The sequence below is a fragment of the Alosa pseudoharengus genome, unplaced genomic scaffold, assembly GCF_046254945.1.
Source record: "Alosa pseudoharengus isolate Yale_2024_CS ecotype anadromous, Long Island Sound unplaced genomic scaffold, YU_APseudo_1.1 YU_APseudo_1.1_scf_215, whole genome shotgun sequence".
Taxonomy (NCBI): domain Eukaryota; kingdom Metazoa; phylum Chordata; class Actinopteri; order Clupeiformes; family Clupeidae; genus Alosa; species Alosa pseudoharengus.
In genome coordinates this window covers 14002-34101 of record NW_027468677.1, presented here as the reverse complement: position 1 = coordinate 34101, position 20100 = coordinate 14002, and the positions used below count along the sequence as shown (strand labels likewise).

At 46.4% G+C, this 20100-nt stretch overlaps 1 protein-coding gene, 1 non-coding gene and 1 pseudogene across 2 annotated transcripts; 1 reads left to right on the top strand and 2 right to left on the bottom strand.

Annotated features, from left to right (window-relative positions):
• Positions 1-1877: 1877 nt before the first annotated feature.
• On the bottom strand, positions 1878-2375 carry LOC143138773 (NADH-ubiquinone oxidoreductase chain 6-like; the record flags this gene model as incomplete). The annotated part of the gene is given in 3 exon segments (XM_076299157.1): positions 1878-1961; positions 1963-2057; positions 2060-2375. Coding segments are annotated over 3 exon segments (495 nt in total), but the record flags the coding sequence as incomplete, so codon positions are not given.
• A 2444-nt stretch (positions 2376-4819) lies between these two features.
• LOC143138777 (18S ribosomal RNA) lies at positions 4820-5770 on the top strand. Its single transcript, XR_012990294.1, has one exon. It is a non-coding gene; the product is annotated as an 18S ribosomal RNA (ribosomal RNA).
• Positions 5771-18521: 12751 nt separating this feature from the next.
• LOC143138772 (NADH-ubiquinone oxidoreductase chain 6-like) lies at positions 18522-18998 on the bottom strand (annotated as a pseudogene).
• Positions 18999-20100: the final 1102 nt, after the last annotated feature.

Genomic DNA, 20100 nt, shown 5'->3' with positions numbered 1-20100 from the left:
GGTCTTAGGAACCAAAAACTCTTGGTGCAAATCCAAGCAGAGCTATGCAAACCACACTGATTTTATCATCATCACTTACACTAATCTTTGCCCTCCTAGCCTACCCTATTCTTACAACGATTGACCCTACACCAAAACCCCCCGGTTGAGCCGTGTCCCACGTAAAAACCGCAGTTAGTGCCGCATTCGTGGTCAGTCTTTTACCCTTATTCATCTTTCTAGATCAGGGAGTAGAGACAATCGTTACCACCTGACACTGAATAAACACATCCACTTTCAACATTAGCATTAGCCTAAAGTTCGATGCCTATTCAATTATCTTTACGCCCATCGCCCTTTACGTGACCTGATCCATCCTTGAATTTGCCTCCTGATACATACACGCGGACCCCTACATGAACCGATTCTTTAAATACCTCCTCATGTTCTTAATTGCTATAATTATCTTAGTTACAGCCAACAACATATTCCAACTATTTATTGGTTGAGAAGGAGTAGGAATTATGTCCTTCCTACTAATCGGCTGATGATACGGCCGAGCCGATGCCAACACTGCAGCCTTGCAAGCCGTAATTTATAACCGAGTAGGAGACATCGGACTAATTATAAGCATGGCCTGGTTTGCCATGAATCTTAATTCATGAGAAATACAACAAATCTTTGCACTCTCCCACAACATAGACATAACCCTCCCCCTTCTAGGCCTAATCATTGCCGCAACAGGCAAGTCGGCCCAATTCGGACTTCACCCTTGACTGCCTTCCGCAATGGAAGGTCCTACGCCAGTCTCCGCCTACTGCACTCAAGCACAATGGTCGTAGCAGGAATCTTCCTCCTTATTCGACTGCACCCTCTTACCCCAATCCTAACCCCACAGCATTAACCATTTGCTTATGTCTAGGTGCACTAACAACACTATTCACTGCCACATGTGCTCTCACCCAGAATGACATTAAAAAAATCGTAGCCTTCTCTACTTCAAGTCAGCTGGGACTTATGATGGTAACAATTGGGCTTAATCAGCCCCAATTAGCCTTCTTCCACATTTGCACCCCATGCCTTCTTCAAAGCAATACTCTTCCTCTGCTCCGGATCAGTAATCCACAGCCTTAACGACGAACAAGACATCCGGAAAATAGGAGGCCTGCACAACCTAGCACCTTTTACATCTACCTGTCTGACAATTGGAAGCCTAGCTCTAACAGGAACCCCCTTCCTGGCCGGCTTCTTCTCAAAAGATGCCATCATCGAAGCCCTAAACACCTCTTACCTAAACGCCTGAGCCCTTGTCCTCACTCTAATTGCAACCTCTTTCACGGCTGTCTATAGCTTCCGAGTTGTATTCTTTGTTACCATGGGAACCCCCCGATTCATGCCTCTCTCTCCAATCAACGAAAATGACCCTGCGGTTATCAACCCAATTAAACGACTGGCCTGAGGCAGCATTGTAGCAGGACTAATTCTTATTTCAAACACCCTCCCTACAAAAACACCCATTATAACCATACCCCCTATACTAAAACTAGCTGCTCTTATCGTCACAATCATTGGACTTCTAACAGCCATAGAACTAGCCGCCCTTACTGCCAAACAATTTAAACCTACCCCAATCATTAAACTACACAACTTCTCAAATATACTTGGCTACTTCCCCGCAACAGTACACCGCCTGGCCCCTAAACTAAACCTGGTTTTAGGCCAAACAATGGCCAACCAACTAGTAGACCAATCCTGATTTGAAGCCGCAGGCCCCAAAGGGCTAGCTTCAGCCCAGGCAAAAATATCCGCCGCCACTAGCGCGCCCAACGAGGGATCATCAAGACATATCTAATAATCTTCATAATCACCACAGGACTGGCCACCCTTTTAGCCTCTACCTAAACAGCCCGTAAAGCCCCCCGACTTAAACCACGAGTCAACTCTAACACTACAAATAGGGTTAGCAATAAAACTCAAGCGCATAAACACTATCATAACACCCCCTGAAGCATAAAGCATAGAAACCCCACCAACATCTCCCCGAACCATCAACAATTCTTTACAGCTACTCAACACCCCGCACTAAAATCATATCATGACGAGCCAAAATAAAGTAGCCCTGCAACGACTACCACAAAGTAGAACATTGCATGCTCAAAGACAGACGCATCCCCCCAGCTTTCAGGGTGCGGGTCAGCTGCCAAGGCAGCCGAATACCCAAAAACTACTAACATCCCCCCTAAATAAATTAAGAAAAGAGCCAAGGCCAGAAACGGAGACCCAAACATTGCTAAAACAGCACAACCCGCTCCAGAAGACATCACTAACCCTAATGCCGCGAAATACGGGGCAGGATTGGATGCAACACCTACCATCCCTAAAACAAACCCAAATAATCAAAGACACACAAAGTATACCATAATTTCTACCCGGATTCTAACCGAGACCAATGACTCGAAAAACCACCGTTGTTATTCAACTATAGAAACCCTAATGGCAAGCCTACGAAAAACCCACCCACTCCTAAAAATCGCTAACGACGCACTAGTCGACCTCCCAGCCCCTTCTAACATTTCAGTCTGATGAAACTTCGCTCACTTTTAGGGCTGTGTTTAGCAGCACAAATTTTAACAGGATTATTCCTGGCTATACACTACACTTCTGACATCGCAACTGCATTCTCTTCTGTTGCCCACATTTGCCGTGACGTAAACTACGGCTGACTGATCCGAAGCATGCACGCAAACGGAGCATCATTCTTCTTTATCTTGCATTTACGCCCACATTGGCCGAGGACTTTACTACGGCTCATACCTTTACAAAGAGACATGAAACATTGGAGTAGTCCTTCTCCTTCTTGTTATGATGACTGCCTTTGTAGGCTACGTTCTCCCCTGAGGACAAATGTCTTTCTGAGGGGCCACTGTAATTACCAACTTATTATCTGCCGTCCCATATGTGGGGGGCGCACTAGTAGAGTGAATCTGAGGGGGCTTCTCCGTAGATAACGCCACTCTAACCCGATTCTTCGCATTCCACTTCCTATTCCCTTTCGTAATTGCAGGGGCCACAATCCTCCACCTTTTATTCCTACACGAAACAGGATCAAATAACCCTGCGGCCTTAACTCGGACGCCGATAAAATTTCATTCCACCCATACTTCTCCTACAAAGACCTTCTAGGCTTCGCAGTTATACTACTAGCACTAACCTCATTAGCCCTCTTTTCACCCAACTTACTAGGAGACCCAGATAATTTTACACCCGCCAACCCCATGGTCACCCCACCCCATATTAAACCAGAGTGATACTTCCTATTTGCCTACGCCATCCTGCGTTCAATCCCCAACAAATTAGGCGGAGTACTAGCCCTTCTATTCTCCATTTTAGTACTAATGGTTGTTCCCATTCTACACACCTCAAAGCAACGAGGTCTAACATTCCGACCTATTACACAATTCCTATTCTGAACTTTAGTAGCAGACGTCATCATCTTGACATGAATCGGAGGAATACCAGTAGAACACCCATACGTCATTATCGGGCAAGTAGCCTCAGTCATCTACTTCTCTGTATTCTTAGTTCTCGCCCCGCTAGCCGGATGAATAGAGAACAAAGCCCTAGAATGAAACTGCCCCAGTAGCTTAGTTCAAAGCGCCGGTTTTGTAATCCGGAGACCGGAGGTTAAAGTCCTCCCTGAGGCCCAGAAAAGAAAGATTTTAACTTCCACCTCTAACTCCCAAAGCTAGTATTCTAAGTTAAACTATTCTCTGGCGACACGCCGCCCGCCGCCCGCCGCCAAATATATGTACTTTGGTATACAAGTTTGTATACTATAGTATGTACAATATCCATGCCAGATGGTATAGTACATACTATGTATAATTATACATATATATATGGTGTTAGGTACATACTATGTATAATCCCCATTCATATTATGTCAGGTAAATGACTGCTTTACATTACATAACTGAATCTAAGAACAACACAATAATAACCAAATAACAATAAATAAGGACAAAGCAAGTAATAATTGAACTAAGGTATACATAAGCATTAAATTAAGATTCAGAATATAAATAAGAAAACCTGATAAATAGATTAATCCCTATTACTCCATCAAACCATTTTCCTTGCGTTACCCATCAAAAATAGATATATACTTATTTAATGTAGTGAGAACCGACCAACACGACTAAATCGTGCATACTCTTAATGATAAGATCACGGACAAAAATTGTGGGGGTTTCACAGAATGAACTATTCCTGGCATTTGGTTCCTATTTCAGGGCCATAAATTTATAATCCCCCTAAGAATTGAACTTTCCAGGCATAAGTTAATGGTGGCATACTAACGACTCGTTACCCACCATGCCGGGCGTTCACTATACATGCATCTGGTTCCTTTTTTTTCCTTCACTTTCACTTGGCATTTGGCGACTCCTTCCTAATGTTAACGTTTAAAGGGTGTACATTTCCTTGAATGAGAAATAACTGTCCAATACTCCATCAACATTCATCGAAGAACCACATAAGTGATATCAGGTGCATAATAGATCAGTTCTCAACCCACACTACCCTATTATACTGCCCCCCTTCTTTGGAAAACTAGGAGGTTTTTTCGCGCGACAAACCCCCCTACCCCCTACGCCCGAAAAGTCTAATATTCATGTCAAACCCCGAAACCATGAAAGACTCGACTGGCGTCTTCAACGAGTTCTGTTACGTGTTGGTATATATAGTGTTGCAAAAAGATGTTACTGTGTGGCTAGTGTAGCTTAAGCAAAGCATAACACTGAAGATGTTAAGATGGGCCGTAGAAAAGCCCCCACGGGCACAAAGGTTTGGTCCTGACTTTATTATCAGCTTTAACCCAATTTACACATGCAAGCCTCCGCACCCCTGTGAGGATGCCCTCAATCCCCCGTCCGGGGACGAGGAGCCGGTATCAGGCACACTTTTTAGCCCAAGACGCCTTGCTTAGCCACACCCCCAAGGGAATTCAGCAGTGATAGACATTAAGCCATAAGTGAAAACTTGACTTAGTCAGGGTTAAGAGGGCCGGTAAAACTCGTGCCAGCCACCGCGGTTATACGAGAGGCCCTAGTTGATTCACTCGGCGTAAAGAGTGGTTATGGAGAATAAAATACTAAAGCCGAAGACCCCTTAGGCCGTCATACGCACCTAGGGGCTCGAATTATAGACACGAAAGTAGCTTTACCCCTTCCCACCAGAACCCACGACAGCTGGGACACAAACTGGGATTAGATACCCCACTATGCCCCGCCGTAAACTTAGATATTCCAGTACAACAAATATCCGCCAGGGGACTACGAGCGCCAGCTTAAAACCCAAAGGACTTGGCGGTGCTTCAGACCCCCCTAGAGGAGCCTGTTCTAGAACCGATAACCCCCGTTCAACCTCACTACTCCTTGCTTTTCCCGCTATATACCACCGTCGCCAGCTTACCCTGTGAAGGTACTACAGTAAGCAGAATGAGTAATACTCAAAACGTCAGGTCGAGGTGTAGCGTACGAAGTAGGAAGAAATGGGCTACACTATCTGATCCAGATTATTCACGGAAGGTTGTCTGAAACGACAATCCGAAGGTGGATTTAGCAGTAAAGGGGGAATAGAGTGCCCCCTTGAAGCCGGCTCTGAAGCGCGCACACACCGCCCGTCACTCTCCCCAACAACCGCCTACACCAAGGTAAATAACACAACATCCGTCACAAGGGAGGCAAGTCGTAACATGGTAAGTGTACCGGAAGGTGCACTTGGAATAATCAGGTGTGGCTGAGACAGTTAAGCGACTCCCTTACACCGAGAAGACATCCATGCAAGTTGGATCACCCTGAACTAAACAGCTAGCTCAGACTATAAAAACCAAATTAATGATATAGATAGTCCTACAAAAAGCTAAAAGCACAGACTAAACCATTCGACCACCCCAGTACGGGCGACAGAAAAGGAAATAAAGACGCTATAGACAAAGTACCGCAAGGGAAAGCTGAAAGAGAAATGAAATAACGCACTAAAGTAGATAAAAGCAGAGACTACATCTCGTACCTTTTGCATCATGATCTAGCCAGTAACCTCAAGCAAAGAGACCTCTAGTTTGAACCCCCGAAACCGGACGAGCTACTCCGGGGCAGCCTATTATAGGGCCAACCCGTCTCTGTGGCAAAAGAGTGGGAAGACCCCCGAGTAGAGGTGAAAGACCTACCGAGTCAGGTTATAGCTGGTTGCCCAAGAAATGAATAGAAGTTCAGCCCCGCTGCGCCCTCGCCCACAACAGTTTTACTTAAACAAGGCACAAAGGACACCCGCGGGAGTTAGTCAAGGGAGGTACAGCTCCCTTAACAAAGGACACAACCTTAAACAGGAGGCTAAGGAATATATTAAACTAAGGCCCTAGGTTTCAGTGGGCCTAAAAGCAGCCATCTGAACAGAAAGCGTTAAAGCTCAGACCAACCCAAGCCTATTATAACATTAAAATCTCCAAAGCCCCTAGTATTACTGGGCCATCCTATGCCCCCATAGGAGGGACCATGCTAGAACGAGTAATAAGAAGAAAGACCTTCTCCCAGCACATGTGTAAGTCGAATCGGACATCCCATCGACAATTAACGAACCCAACAAAAGAGGGCAATGCACCACCGCCGCCCTAGGCCGAGAAGACCATGTAATAGAACATCGTTACCCCCACACAGGAGTGCTTAAATCAAGGGAGAAGACTTAAAGGATAAAAAGGAACTCGGCAAACCTAAACCCCGCCTGTTTACCAAAAACATCGCCTCCTGCCACCACTAATTATAGGAGGTCCCGCCTGCCCTGTGACCAAAAGTTTAACGGCCGCGGTATTTTAACCGTGCAAAGGTAGCGCAATCAATTGTCTTTTAAATGGAGACCTGTATGAATGGCATAACGAGGGTTTAACTGTCTCTTTTTCCCGGTCAATGAAACTGATCTACCCGTGCAGAAGCGGGTATACACACACAAGACGAGAAGACCCTATGGAGCTTTAGACGCCAACCAACCACGAAAAGCGGCCGCTAACTGGACCCTCAAACAACGTGATTATGGCACAAGCGTCTTCGGTTGGGGCGACCACGGGAGATAACAAAGCTCCCGAGTGGATAGGGGAACACCCTAAAACCCAGAGCCACAGCTCTAAGTCACAAAACATTTGACCAATAATGATCCGGCTTTATGCCGACCAACGAACCAAGTTACCCTAGGGATAACAGCGCAATCCCCTCCCAGAGTCCATATCGACGAGGGGGTTTACGACCTCGATGTTGGATCAGGACATCCTAATGGTGCAGCCGCTATTAAGGGTTCGTTTGTTCAACGATTAAAGTCCTACGTGATCTGAGTTCAGACCGGAGTAATCCAGGTCAGTTTCTATCTGTGAAGCCACCCTTCCTAGTACGAAAGGACCGGAGTGATGAGGCCCATGCTTTAGGCACGCCTCCCCCCAACCTGCTGAATACAACTGAAGCAGGTAAAGGGGGGCAACCCCCGGCCCAAGAGAAGGGCGCGCTAAGGTGGCAGAGCCCGGTAAATGCAGGAAGCCTAAGCCTTCCCTCCCAGAGGTTCAAATCCTCTCCTTAGCTATGCTTCACATTATCATAGCCCACATCATTAACCCCCTTGCCTACATCGTACCTGTCCTACTAGCCGTAGCTTTCCTGACCTTAATCGAACGAAAGGTCTTGGGGTATATGCAACTGCGGAAAGGACCAAATGTGGTAGGCCCTTACGGACTACTTCAACCAATCGCAGACGGAGTTAAGCTCTTTATTAAAGAACCTGTCCGACCCTCCACATCCTCCCCATTCTTATTCCTAGCTACTCCTACCTTAGCCCTCACACTGGCACTTACACTATGAGCGCCCCTACCCCTGCCCTTTCCAGTCACCGACCTAAATCTCAGTATACTCTTTATTTTAGCCCTGTCCAGCCTGGCCGTGTACTCAATCCTAGGATCTGGGTGAGCATCTAATTCAAAATATGCCCTAATTGGGGCTCTGCGAGCCGTTGCCCAGACCATTTCCTACGAAGTAGCCCTAGGACTCATTCTTCTATGCACTATCGTATTTACAGGAGGTTTCACCCTATCAATGTTCAGCACCACACAAGAAGGAATTTGACTACTAGCCCCAGCATGACCTCTTGCAGCAATGTGATATATCTCCACACTGGCAGAGACCAACCGGGCACCATTTGATCTAACTGAAGGAGAATCAGAACTTGTATCCGGGTTCAACGTAGAGTACGCCGGGGGACCTTTCGCCCTTTTCTTCCTGGCCGAATACGCCAACATTCTCTTCATAAATACCCTATCAGCAGTGCTCTTTATAGGGGCCTCACACTTCCCCTCATTTCCTGAATTTACTACCATTAGCATCATATTTAAAGCAGCCCTTCTTTCTGGGCTATTCCTGTGGGTTCGGGCCTCCTACCCACGATTCCGATATGACCAACTAATACATCTAGTGTGAAAAAACTTCCTCCCCCTTACACTAGCACTGATCCTCTGACATATTTCCCTTCCAGTGGGAACTGCAGGTCTCCCTCCCCAATTCTAGATAGACCCGGAGCTGTGCCTGAACGCCTAAGGGCCACTTTGATAGAGTGAACCACGGGGGTTAGACTCCCCCCGGCTCCTTAGAAAAAAGGGATTCGAACCCATCCTCCAGAGATCAAAACTCTGGGTGCTTCCACTACACCACTTTCTAGTAAGGTCAGCTAAATAAGCTTTCGGGCCCATACCCCGAACATGTTGGTTAAAATCCTTCCCCTACTAATGAACCCTTACGTACTCACAATCCTACTGTCTAGCCTGGGCCTAGGAACTACAATAACCTTTGCAAGCTCCCACTGACTGTTAGCATGAATGGGTCTGGAAATTAACACCCTCGCCATCGTCCCCATAATGGCCTACCAGCATCACCCCCGAGCCGTAGAAGCCACAACCAAGTACTTCCTCACACAAGCCACAGCAGCAGCTATACTTCTATTTGCTAGCACTACCAACGCATGAATCACTGGACAGTGAGAAATTACCCAACTTTCCCACCCCATCGCCTCTTCCATCGCCGTTACGGCCTTGGCACTAAAAATTGGGCTGGCCCCCATGCACTTCTGACTTCCTGAAGTTCTCCAGGGAATCACACTGACCACAGGACTAGTGTTATCTACTTGACAAAAACTAGCCCCATTCGCACTAATCCTTCAAGTTGCGGATAACGCCCACCCTTACTTACTTACAACACTAGCAATCTCTTCTACATTAGTAGGAGGCTGAGGGGGCCTTAATCAAACCCAACTACGCAAAATCCTGGCATACTCCTCAATCGCACATCTAGGGTGAATAATTCTAGTGGCCCAAATGGCCCCCCAAATAACACTAATAGCCCTAATTACCTACATTGCCATAACAACAGCCGCCTTCCTCACCCTAAACAATGTTGGCTCAACCAAAACTATTACCCTCGCCTCAACCTGAACTAAAGCCCCCACCCTGACCGCACTGGCCTGCCTTATTCTTCTCTCATTAGGGGGCTTACCCCCACTAACCGGATTCATGCCTAAATGACTAATTCTCCAAGAAGTCACCAGCCAGGGATTTCCTCTCACTGCCACCGTGATAGCCCTTACAGCCCTATTAAGTCTTTATTTCTACCTTCGACTAAGCTACGCCATAACCCTTACCCTCTCCCCCTACACCATTAACTCCACTGCCCCCTGACGAACCGCAACTAAACAGCCTTCCCTCCCCCTATCCGCGGCTATCGTTTTATCAACCTGCCTCCTCCCCCTTACCCCAACCGCCCTGGCCCTTTTAGCCTAGGGGCTTAGGATAGCATTTAGACCATGAGCCTTCAAAGCTCCAAGCAGGAGTGAAAATCTCCTAGCCCCTGATAAGACTTGCAGGGATTTATCCCACATCTTCTGGATGCAACCCAGACACTTTAATTAAGCTAAAGCCTTTCTAGATGGGAAGGCCTCGATCCTACAAACTCTTAGTTAACAGCTAAGCGCCCTAACCAGCGAGCATCCATCTACTTTCCCCGCCGTCCGGGAGAGAGGCGGAGAAAGCCCCGGCAGGCGTTAACCTGCGTCTTCAGGTTTGCAACCTGACATGAACTTCACCACAGAGCTTGTGGTAAGAAGAGGAGTTAAACCTCTGTCCTCGGAGCTACAATCCGCCGCCTAAACCTTCGGCCATCCTACCTGTGGCAATTACACGTTGATTTTTCTCAACTAATCATAAAGATATTGGTACCCTTTACCTAGTATTTGGTGCCTGAGCAGGGATAGTAGGCACTGCCTTAAGTCTCTTAATCCGAGCAGAACTGAGCCAACCCGGGGCACTTCTCGGAGACGATCAGATCTATAACGTCATCGTTACGGCGCACGCCTTCGTAATAATCTTCTTCATAGTAATGCCAATTCTAATTGGTGGCTTTGGGAACTGACTAGTCCCCCTTATGATCGGGGCACCAGACATGGCATTCCCACGAATGAACAACATGAGCTTCTGACTACTTCCGCCCTCATTCCTCCTCCTTCTTGCCTCATCCGGGGTTGAGGCCGGGGCAGGAACCGGATGAACAGTCTACCCGCCCTTGGCAGGTAATCTTGCCCACGCCGGAGCGTCCGTCGATCTAACTATCTTCTCTCTTCATCTAGCAGGTATCTCATCAATTCTTGGGGCCATTAATTTTATTACCACAATTATTAATATGAAACCCCCTGCAATCTCACAATATCAAACACCCCTATTTGTGTGATCCGTGCTTGTAACGGCCGTTCTCCTTCTTCTCTCACTCCCTGTGTTAGCTGCTGGGATTACAATGCTCCTAACAGACCGAAATCTAAATACGACCTTCTTTGACCCGGCAGGGGGAGGGGACCCAATTCTATATCAACACCTATTCTGATTCTTTGGCCACCCGGAAGTTTACATTTTAATCCTACCAGGATTTGGAATGATCTCCCACATTGTAGCCTATTATTCCGGCAAAAAAGAACCTTTCGGATACATGGGAATGGTATGAGCCATGATGGCCATCGGACTTCTAGGGTTTATCGTATGAGCCCACCACATGTTCACCGTAGGAATGGATGTAGACACACGAGCCTACTTTACATCAGCAACAATGATTATTGCTATTCCCACCGGAGTAAAAGTCTTTAGCTGACTTGCGACACTGCACGGGGGCTCAATCAAATGGGATACTCCCCTTCTTTGAGCTCTGGGCTTCATTTTCCTATTCACGGTCGGGGGGCTCACAGGGATTGTACTAGCCAATTCCTCCCTAGACATTGTTCTACACGACACATACTACGTAGTAGCACACTTCCACTATGTTCTGTCAATGGGTGCTGTGTTTGCCATCATGGCCGCATTCATGCACTGATTCCCGCTATTTTCAGGATACACCCTTCACAGCACCTGAACAAAAATCCACTTTGGGGTTATGTTCGTAGGGGTAAATCTAACTTTCTTCCCACAGCACTTCCTGGGGCTAGCCGGAATGCCACGACGGTACTCGGACTACCCAGATGCCTACACCCTTTGAAACACGGTGTCTTCAATCGGGTCATTAATCTCTTTAGTAGCAGTAATTATGTTCTTATTTATTCTTTGAGAAGCATTTGCCGCCAAACGAGAAGTATCATCAGTAGAGCTTACCATGACGAACGTAGAATGACTACACGGCTGCCCACCTCCTTACCACACCTTTGAAGAGCCGGCTTTCGTGCAAGTACAAGCAAAATAACGAGAAAGGGAGGAATCGAACCCCCGTGAGATGGTTTCAAGCCAACTGCATGGCCACTCTGCCACTTTCTTAAATAAGACACTAGTAAAACGATTACCTTGCCTTGTCGAGGCAAAATTGTGGGTTAAACTCCCGCGTGTCTTAGCCCAGAGCTAAATGGCACATCCCTCACAACTAGGATTGCAAGACGCGGCCTCCCCTGTAATAGAAGAACTCCTACATTTCCACGACCACGCCCTAATGATCGTACTCCTAATTAGCACACTGGTTCTTTACATTATTGTGTCAATGGTTTCCACCAAACTTACTGACAAATACATTCTAGATTCTCAAGAAATTGAAATTGTGTGAACTGTCCTGCCGGCAGTAATCCTTATTTTAATTGCACTTCCCTCCCTACGAATTCTTTACCTCATGGACGAGATTAACGACCCCCATCTAACTATTAAAGCCATGGGACACCAGTGATACTGAAGCTATGAGTACACAGACTACGAAGACCTTGGCTTCGACTCCTATATGGTTCCTACACAAGACCTAGTACCAGGACAATTCCGACTACTAGAAACAGACCACCGAATGGTTGTTCCAATAGAATCTCCTATTCGAGTTCTTGTATCAGCGGAAGACGTACTTCACTCCTGAGCTGTTCCAGCACTAGGAGTAAAAATAGACGCAGTACCAGGACGCCTGAATCAAACCGCCTTTATCGCCTCCCGTCCCGGTGTATTCTACGGGCAATGCTCTGAAATTTGTGGTGCAAATCACAGCTTTATGCCAATTGTGGTAGAGGCTGTTCCTCTAGAACACTTTGAAAACTGATCCTCACTCATACTTGAAGACGCCTCACTAGGAAGCTAAACTGGGCCTAGCGTCAGCCTTTTAAGCTGAAGATTGGTGGCCCCCAACCACCTCTAGTGACATGCCTCAATTGAACCCCGCTCCTTGATTTGCAATTCTTGTCTTCTCTTGACTAATTTTCCTAACAGTCATCCCCCCAAAAGTCCTAGCCCATAATTTCAACAATGAACCTACAACTGTAGGAGCTGAAAAAGCTAAACCTGAACCCTGAAACTGACCATGATACTAAGCTTCTTTGACCAATTCATGAGCCCCTCTTACCTAGGTATTCCCCTTATTGAGGTAGCAATCGCACTCCCATGAACTTTATACCCCACCCCTACAACACGATGATTGAACAATCGAGTATTAACCCTTCAAGGCTGATTTATTAATCGATTCACACAACAACTTCTTCTTCCTATTAACCCAGGAGGACACAAATGAGCAGTTCTGCTTACATCTTTAATGCTCTTCCTTATTACTATCAACATGTTAGGACTTCTCCCCTACACATTTACACCAACTACACAACTTTCTCTTAATATGGGCCTTGCCGTCCCTCTGTGACTAGCCACAGTAATCATCGGTATGCGAAACCAACCTACAGCTGCCCTAGGACATCTCCTCCCCGAGGGCACCCCAGCACCACTTATTCCTGTACTAATTATTATCGAAACGATTAGCCTGTTTATCCGACCCTTAGCCCTTGGAGTCCGACTAACTGCCAACCTAACAGCTGGCCACCTACTCATCCAACTAATTGCTACAGCAGCATTTGTTCTTCTCCCAATTATGCCAACCGTGGCCATCTTAACAGCCACAATCTTATTCTTACTCACTCTTCTAGAAGTTGCCGTAGCAATGATTCAGGCATATGTCTTCGTCCTACTCTTAAGCCTATACCTACAAGAAAACGTCTAATGGCCCACCAAGCACACGCATACCACATGGTAGACCCAAGCCCCTGACCGCTCACCGGAGCAATTGGCGCCCTGCTGCTAACATCCGGCACTGCAATTTGATTCCACTTCCATTCAACCCTCCTTATAACTCTAGGCCTAGTACTAACCCTCCTAACTATATACCAATGATGACGGGACATTGTCCGAGAAGGGACCTTCCAAGGCCACCACACCCCTCCAGTTCAAAAAGGACTACGTTACGGGATGATCCTGTTCATTACCTCAGAAGTATTCTTCTTTGCAGGATTTTTCTGAGCCTTCTACCACTCAAGCCTAGCACCAACCCCTGAACTAGGAGGTTGCTGACCCCCAACAGGAATCACACCCCTGGACCCATTCGAAGTACCACTATTGAATACAGCCGTCCTTCTGGCCTCCGGTGTAACTGTGACATGAGCCCATCACAGCCTTATAGAAGGAGAACGAAAACAAGCCATCCAATCTCTTACCCTTACAATCCTTCTGGGCTTCTACTTTACTTTCTTACAAGCCCTAGAATACTATGAAGCCCCCTTTACGATCGCAGATGGAGTATATGGATCAACATTCTTTGTGGCCACAGGATTCCACGGCCTACACGTAATTATTGGCTCAACATTCCTGGCTGTTTGTCTTCTACGTCAAGTACTCTACCACTTTACTTCAAACCACCACTTTGGATTCGAGGCCGCCGCCTGATACTGACACTTTGTTGACGTAGTATGACTATTCTTATACGTCTCTATCTACTGATGAGGATCATAATCTTTCTAGTATAAAAGACAGTACAGGTGGCTTCCAACCATCTAATCTTGGTTAAAGTCCAAGGAAAGATAATGAGTCTAATTATAACTATCCTAGCAATCACATCAGTACTATCAATCATTTTAATTATTGTTTCGTTCTGACTACCACAAATAAACCCCGACGCAGAAAAACTTTCACCTTACGAATGTGGATTTGACCCCCTAGGATCTGCCCGACTGCCCTTCTCCCTGCGGTTCTTCCTAGTAGCTATTCTATTCTTCTTACTATTTGACCTAGAGATCGCATTACTACTTCCCCTCCCCTGAGGAAATCAACTGCTCGACCCACTAACAACCGTCTCATGGGCCACCGCCATCCTTGTTCTCCTAACATTAGGTTTAGTCTATGAGTGAATGCAGGGGGGCCTTGAATGAGCCGAATAGGGAATTAGTCCAACTAAAGACTTCTGATTTCGGCTCAGACAATTATGGTTAAAGTCCATAACTCCCTTATGACCCCGGTACACTTCAGTTTTAGCATAGCATTTATCCTAGGCCTAATGGGCCTGGCATTTCACCGAACCCACCTTCTCTCTGCTCTACTATGTTTAGAGGGCATGATGCTATCACTCTTTCTTGCTCTCTCTTTATGAACCCTACAAACAGAAGCAACAAACTTCTCTGCAGCGCCCATATTACTCCTCGCCTTCTCTGCTTGTGAAGCCAGCACTGGTCTTGCCCTACTAGTAGCAACAGCTCGAACCCACGGAACAGACCGACTACAAAGCCTTAACCTCCTGCAATGTTAAAAGTGTTAATCCCAACTCTAATGCTCTTCCCAACGATCTGGTTAACACCCAAAAAATGACTTTGGACATCTGCCGTATCCTACAGCCTAGTTATTGCCCTACTGAGTCTCAACTGGACAGCAGAAACAGGGTGAACCCTGCCAAACAGCTATATAGCAATTGACCCCCTTTCTGCCCCCCTTCTAGTCCTAACATGTTGACTCCTCCCTCTAATAATCCTCGCAAGCCAAAACCACACGCAGTCTGAACCTGCCTCCCGGCAACGTATATACCTTAGCCTCCTGGCCTCCCTTCAAACCTTCCTTATTATAGCATTCGGGGCCACAGAAATTATTATGTTTTATATTATATTTGAAGCAACCCTTGTCCCCACTCTTATTATTATTACCCGATGAGGTAATCAAGCAGAACGCCTAAATGCGGGCACCTACTTCTTATTTTACACTTTAGCGGGATCCCTCCCACTATTAGTTGCACTACTAACCCTACAAAATTCAACAGGAAGTTTATCAATGATTACCCTAAACTTTTGTCAACCTTTAACTCTGATCTCTTGGGGGGACAAAATCTGGTGAGCAGGCTGCTTAGTGGCATTCCTCGTAAAAATACCCCTCTATGGCGTTCATCTCTGACTACCAAAGGCGCACGTAGAAGCCCCTATTGCCGGGTCAATAGTCCTGGCCGCAGTTTTACTAAAACTTGGGGGTTACGGCATGATTCGAATGACCACAGTCCTTGACCCCCTCACCAAAGAAATAGCCTATCCTTTCATCGTGCTCGCCCTCTGGGGAATCATCATAACAGGATCTATCTGTTTACGCCAAACAGACCTAAAATCACTAATCGCTTACTCCTCAGTAAGCCACATAGGCCTAGTAGCTGGGGGTATTCTTATTCAAACCCCCTGAGGCCTAACCGGAGCAATTATTTTAATAATTGCCCACGGACTAGTCTCATCGGCATTATTCTGTCTGGCAAACACAAGCTATGAACGAACACACAGCCGAACCATGGTCCTAGCACGAGGCATGCAAATACTATTCCCCCTAACAGCCACATGATGATTTATTGCTAACTTAGCCAATCTTGCACTCCCCCCACTCCCTAATCTTATGGGAGAAGTAATAATCATTACAACCATGTTTAACTGATCTCCTTGAACCCTCGTCCTAACAGGGCTCGGCACCCTGATCACAGCCGGCTACTCCCTCTACATGTTCCTAATGACTCAGCGAGGCCCAGTACCAGCACATATTACAGGATTAACCCCTTATCACACACGAGAGCACCTTTTAATTGCCCTTCACTTAATCCCAGTTATCTTACTTATCCTTAAACCAGAGTTCATGTGAGGATGATTCTACTGCAGGTATAGTTTAACGAAAATGTTGGATTGTGATTCCAAAGACAGGAGTTCAAACCTCCTTATCCGCCGAGAGAGGCCTGTAGCAATAGAGACTGCTAATCTCTACCCCCGCAGTTAGAGTCTGCGGCTCACTCGGCCTTTGAAGGATAACAGTCATCCGTTGGTCTTAGGAACCAAAAACTCTTGGTGCAAATCCAAGCAGAGGCTATGCAAACCACACTGATTTTATCATCATCACTTACACTAATCTTTGCCCTCCTAGCCTACCCTATTCTTACAACGATTGACCCTACACCAAAACCCCCCGGTTGAGCCGTGTCCCACGTAAAAACCGCAGTTAGTGCCGCATTCGTGGTCAGTCTTTTACCCTTATTCATCTTTCTAGATCAGGGAGTAGAGACAATCGTTACCACCTGACACTGAATAAACACATCCACTTTCAACATTAGCATTAGCCTAAAGTTCGATGCCTATTCAATTATCTTTACGCCCATCGCCCTTTACGTGACCTGATCCATCCTTGAATTTGCCTCCTGATACATACACGCGGACCCCTACATGAACCGATTCTTTAAATACCTCCTCATGTTCTTAATTGCTATAATTATCTTAGTTACAGCCAACAACATATTCCAACTATTTATTGGTTGAGAAGGAGTAGGAATTATGTCCTTCCTACTAATCGGCTGATGATACGGCCGAGCCGATGCCAACACTGCAGCCTTGCAAGCCGTAATTTATAACCGAGTAGGAGACATCGGACTAATTATAAGCATGGCCTGGTTTGCCATGAATCTTAATTCATGAGAAATACAACAAATCTTTGCACTCTCCCACAACATAGACATAACCCTCCCCCTTCTAGGCCTAATCATTGCCGCAACAGGCAAGTCGGCCCAATTCGGACTTCACCCTTGACTGCCTTCCGCAATGGAAGGTCCTACGCCAGTCTCCGCCCTACTGCACTCAAGCACAATGGTCGTAGCAGGAATCTTCCTCCTTATTCGACTGCACCCTCTTACCCAATCTAACCCCACAGCATTAACCATTTGCTTATGTCTAGGTGCACTAACAACACTATTCACTGCCACATGTGCTCTCACCCAGAATGACATTAAAAAAATCGTAGCCTTCTCTACTTCAAGTCAGCTGGGACTTATGATGGTAACAATTGGGCTTAATCAGCCCCAATTAGCCTTCTTCCACATTTGCACCCATGCCTTCTTCAAAGCAATACTCTTCCTCTGCTCCGGATCAGTAATCCACAGCCTTAACGACGAACAAGACATCCGGAAAATAGGAGGCCTGCACAACCTAGCACCTTTTACATCTACCTGTCTGACAATTGGAAGCCTAGCTCTAACAGGAACCCCCTTCCTGGCCGGCTTCTTCTCAAAAGATGCCATCATCGAAGCCCTAAACACCTCTTACCTAAACGCCTGAGCCCTTGTCCTCACTCTAATTGCAACCTCTTTCACGGCTGTCTATAGCTTCCGAGTTGTATTCTTTGTTACCATGGGAACCCCCCGATTCATGCCTCTCTCTCCAATCAACGAAAATGACCCTGCGGTTATCAACCCAATTAAACGACTGGCCTGAGGCAGCATTGTAGCAGGACTAATTCTTATTTCAAACACCCTCCCTACAAAAACACCCATTATAACCATACCCCCTATACTAAAACTAGCTGCTCTTATCGTCACAATCATTGGACTTCTAACAGCCATAGAACTAGCCGCCCTTACTGCCAAACAATTTAAACCTACCCCAATCATTAAACTACACAACTTCTCAAATATACTTGGCTACTTCCCCGCAACAGTACACCGCCTGGCCCCTAAACTAAACCTGGTTTTAGGCCAAACAATGGCCAACCAACTAGTAGACCAATCCTGATTTGAAGCCGCAGGCCCCAAAGGGCTAGCTTCAGCCCAGGCAAAAATATCCGCCGCCACTAGCGACGCCCAACGAGGGATCATCAAGACATATCTAATAATCTTCATAATCACCACAGGACTGGCCACCCTTTTAGCCTCTACCTAAACAGCCCGTAAAGCCCCCCGACTTAAACCACGAGTCAACTCTAACACTACAAATAGGGTTAGCAATAAAACTCAAGCGCATAACACTATCATAACACCCCCTGAAGCATAAAGCATAGAAACCCCACCAACATCTCCCCGAACCATCAACAATTCTTTACAGCTACTCAACACCCCCGCACTAAAATCATATCATGACGAGCCAAAATAAAGTAGCCCTGCAACGACTACCACAAAGTAGAACATTGCATGCTCAAAGACAGACGCATCCCCCCAGCTTTCAGGGTGCGGGTCAGCTGCCAAGGCAGCCGAATACCCAAAAACTACTAACATCCCCCCTAAATAAATTAAGAAAAGAGCCAAGGCCAGAAACGGAGACCCAAACATTGCTAAAACAGCACAACCCGCTCCAGAAGACATCACTAACCCTAATGCCGCGAAATACGGGGCAGGATTGGATGCAACACCTACCATCCCTAAAACAAACCCAAATAATCAAAGACACACAAAGTATACCATAATTTCTACCCGGATTCTAACCGAGACCAATGACTCGAAAAACCACCGTTGTTATTCAACTATAGAAACCCTAATGGCAAGCCTACGAAAAACCCACCCACTCCTAAAAATCGCTAACGACGCACTAGTCGACCTCCCAGCCCCTTCTAACATTTCAGTCTGATGAAACTTCGGCTCACTTTTAGGGCTGTGTTTAGCAGCACAAATTTTAACAGGATTATTCCTGGCTATACACTACACTTCTGACATCGCAACTGCATTCTCTTCTGTTGCCCACATTTGCCGTGACGTAAACTACGGCTGACTGATCCGAAGCATGCACGCAAACGGAGCATCATTCTTCTTTATCTGCATTTACGCCCACATTGGCCGAGGACTTTACTACGGCTCATACCTTTACAAAGAGACATGAAACATTGGAGTAGTCCTTCTCCTTCTTGTTATGATGACTGCCTTTGTAGGCTACGTTCTCCCCTGAGGACAAATGTCTTTCTGAGGGGCCACTGTAATTACCAACTTATTATCTGCCGTCCCATATGTGGGGGGCGCACTAGTAGAGTGAATCTGAGGGGGCTTCTCCGTAGATAACGCCACTCTAACCCGATTCTTCGCATTCCACTTCCTATTCCCTTTCGTAATTGCAGGGGCCACAATCCTCCACCTTTTATTCCTACACGAAACAGGATCAAATAACCCTGCCGGCCTTAACTCGGACGCCGATAAAATTTCATTCCACCCATACTTCTCCTACAAAGACCTTCTAGGCTTCGCAGTTATACTACTAGCACTAACCTCATTAGCCCTCTTTTCACCCAACTTACTAGGAGACCCAGATAATTTTACACCCGCCAACCCCATGGTCACCCCACCCCATATTAAACCAGAGTGATACTTCCTATTTGCCTACGCCATCCTGCGTTCAATCCCCAACAAATTAGGCGGAGTACTAGCCCTTCTATTCTCCATTTTAGTACTAATGGTTGTTCCCATTCTACACACCTCAAAGCAACGAGGTCTAACATTCCGACCTATTACACAATTCCTATTCTGAACTTTA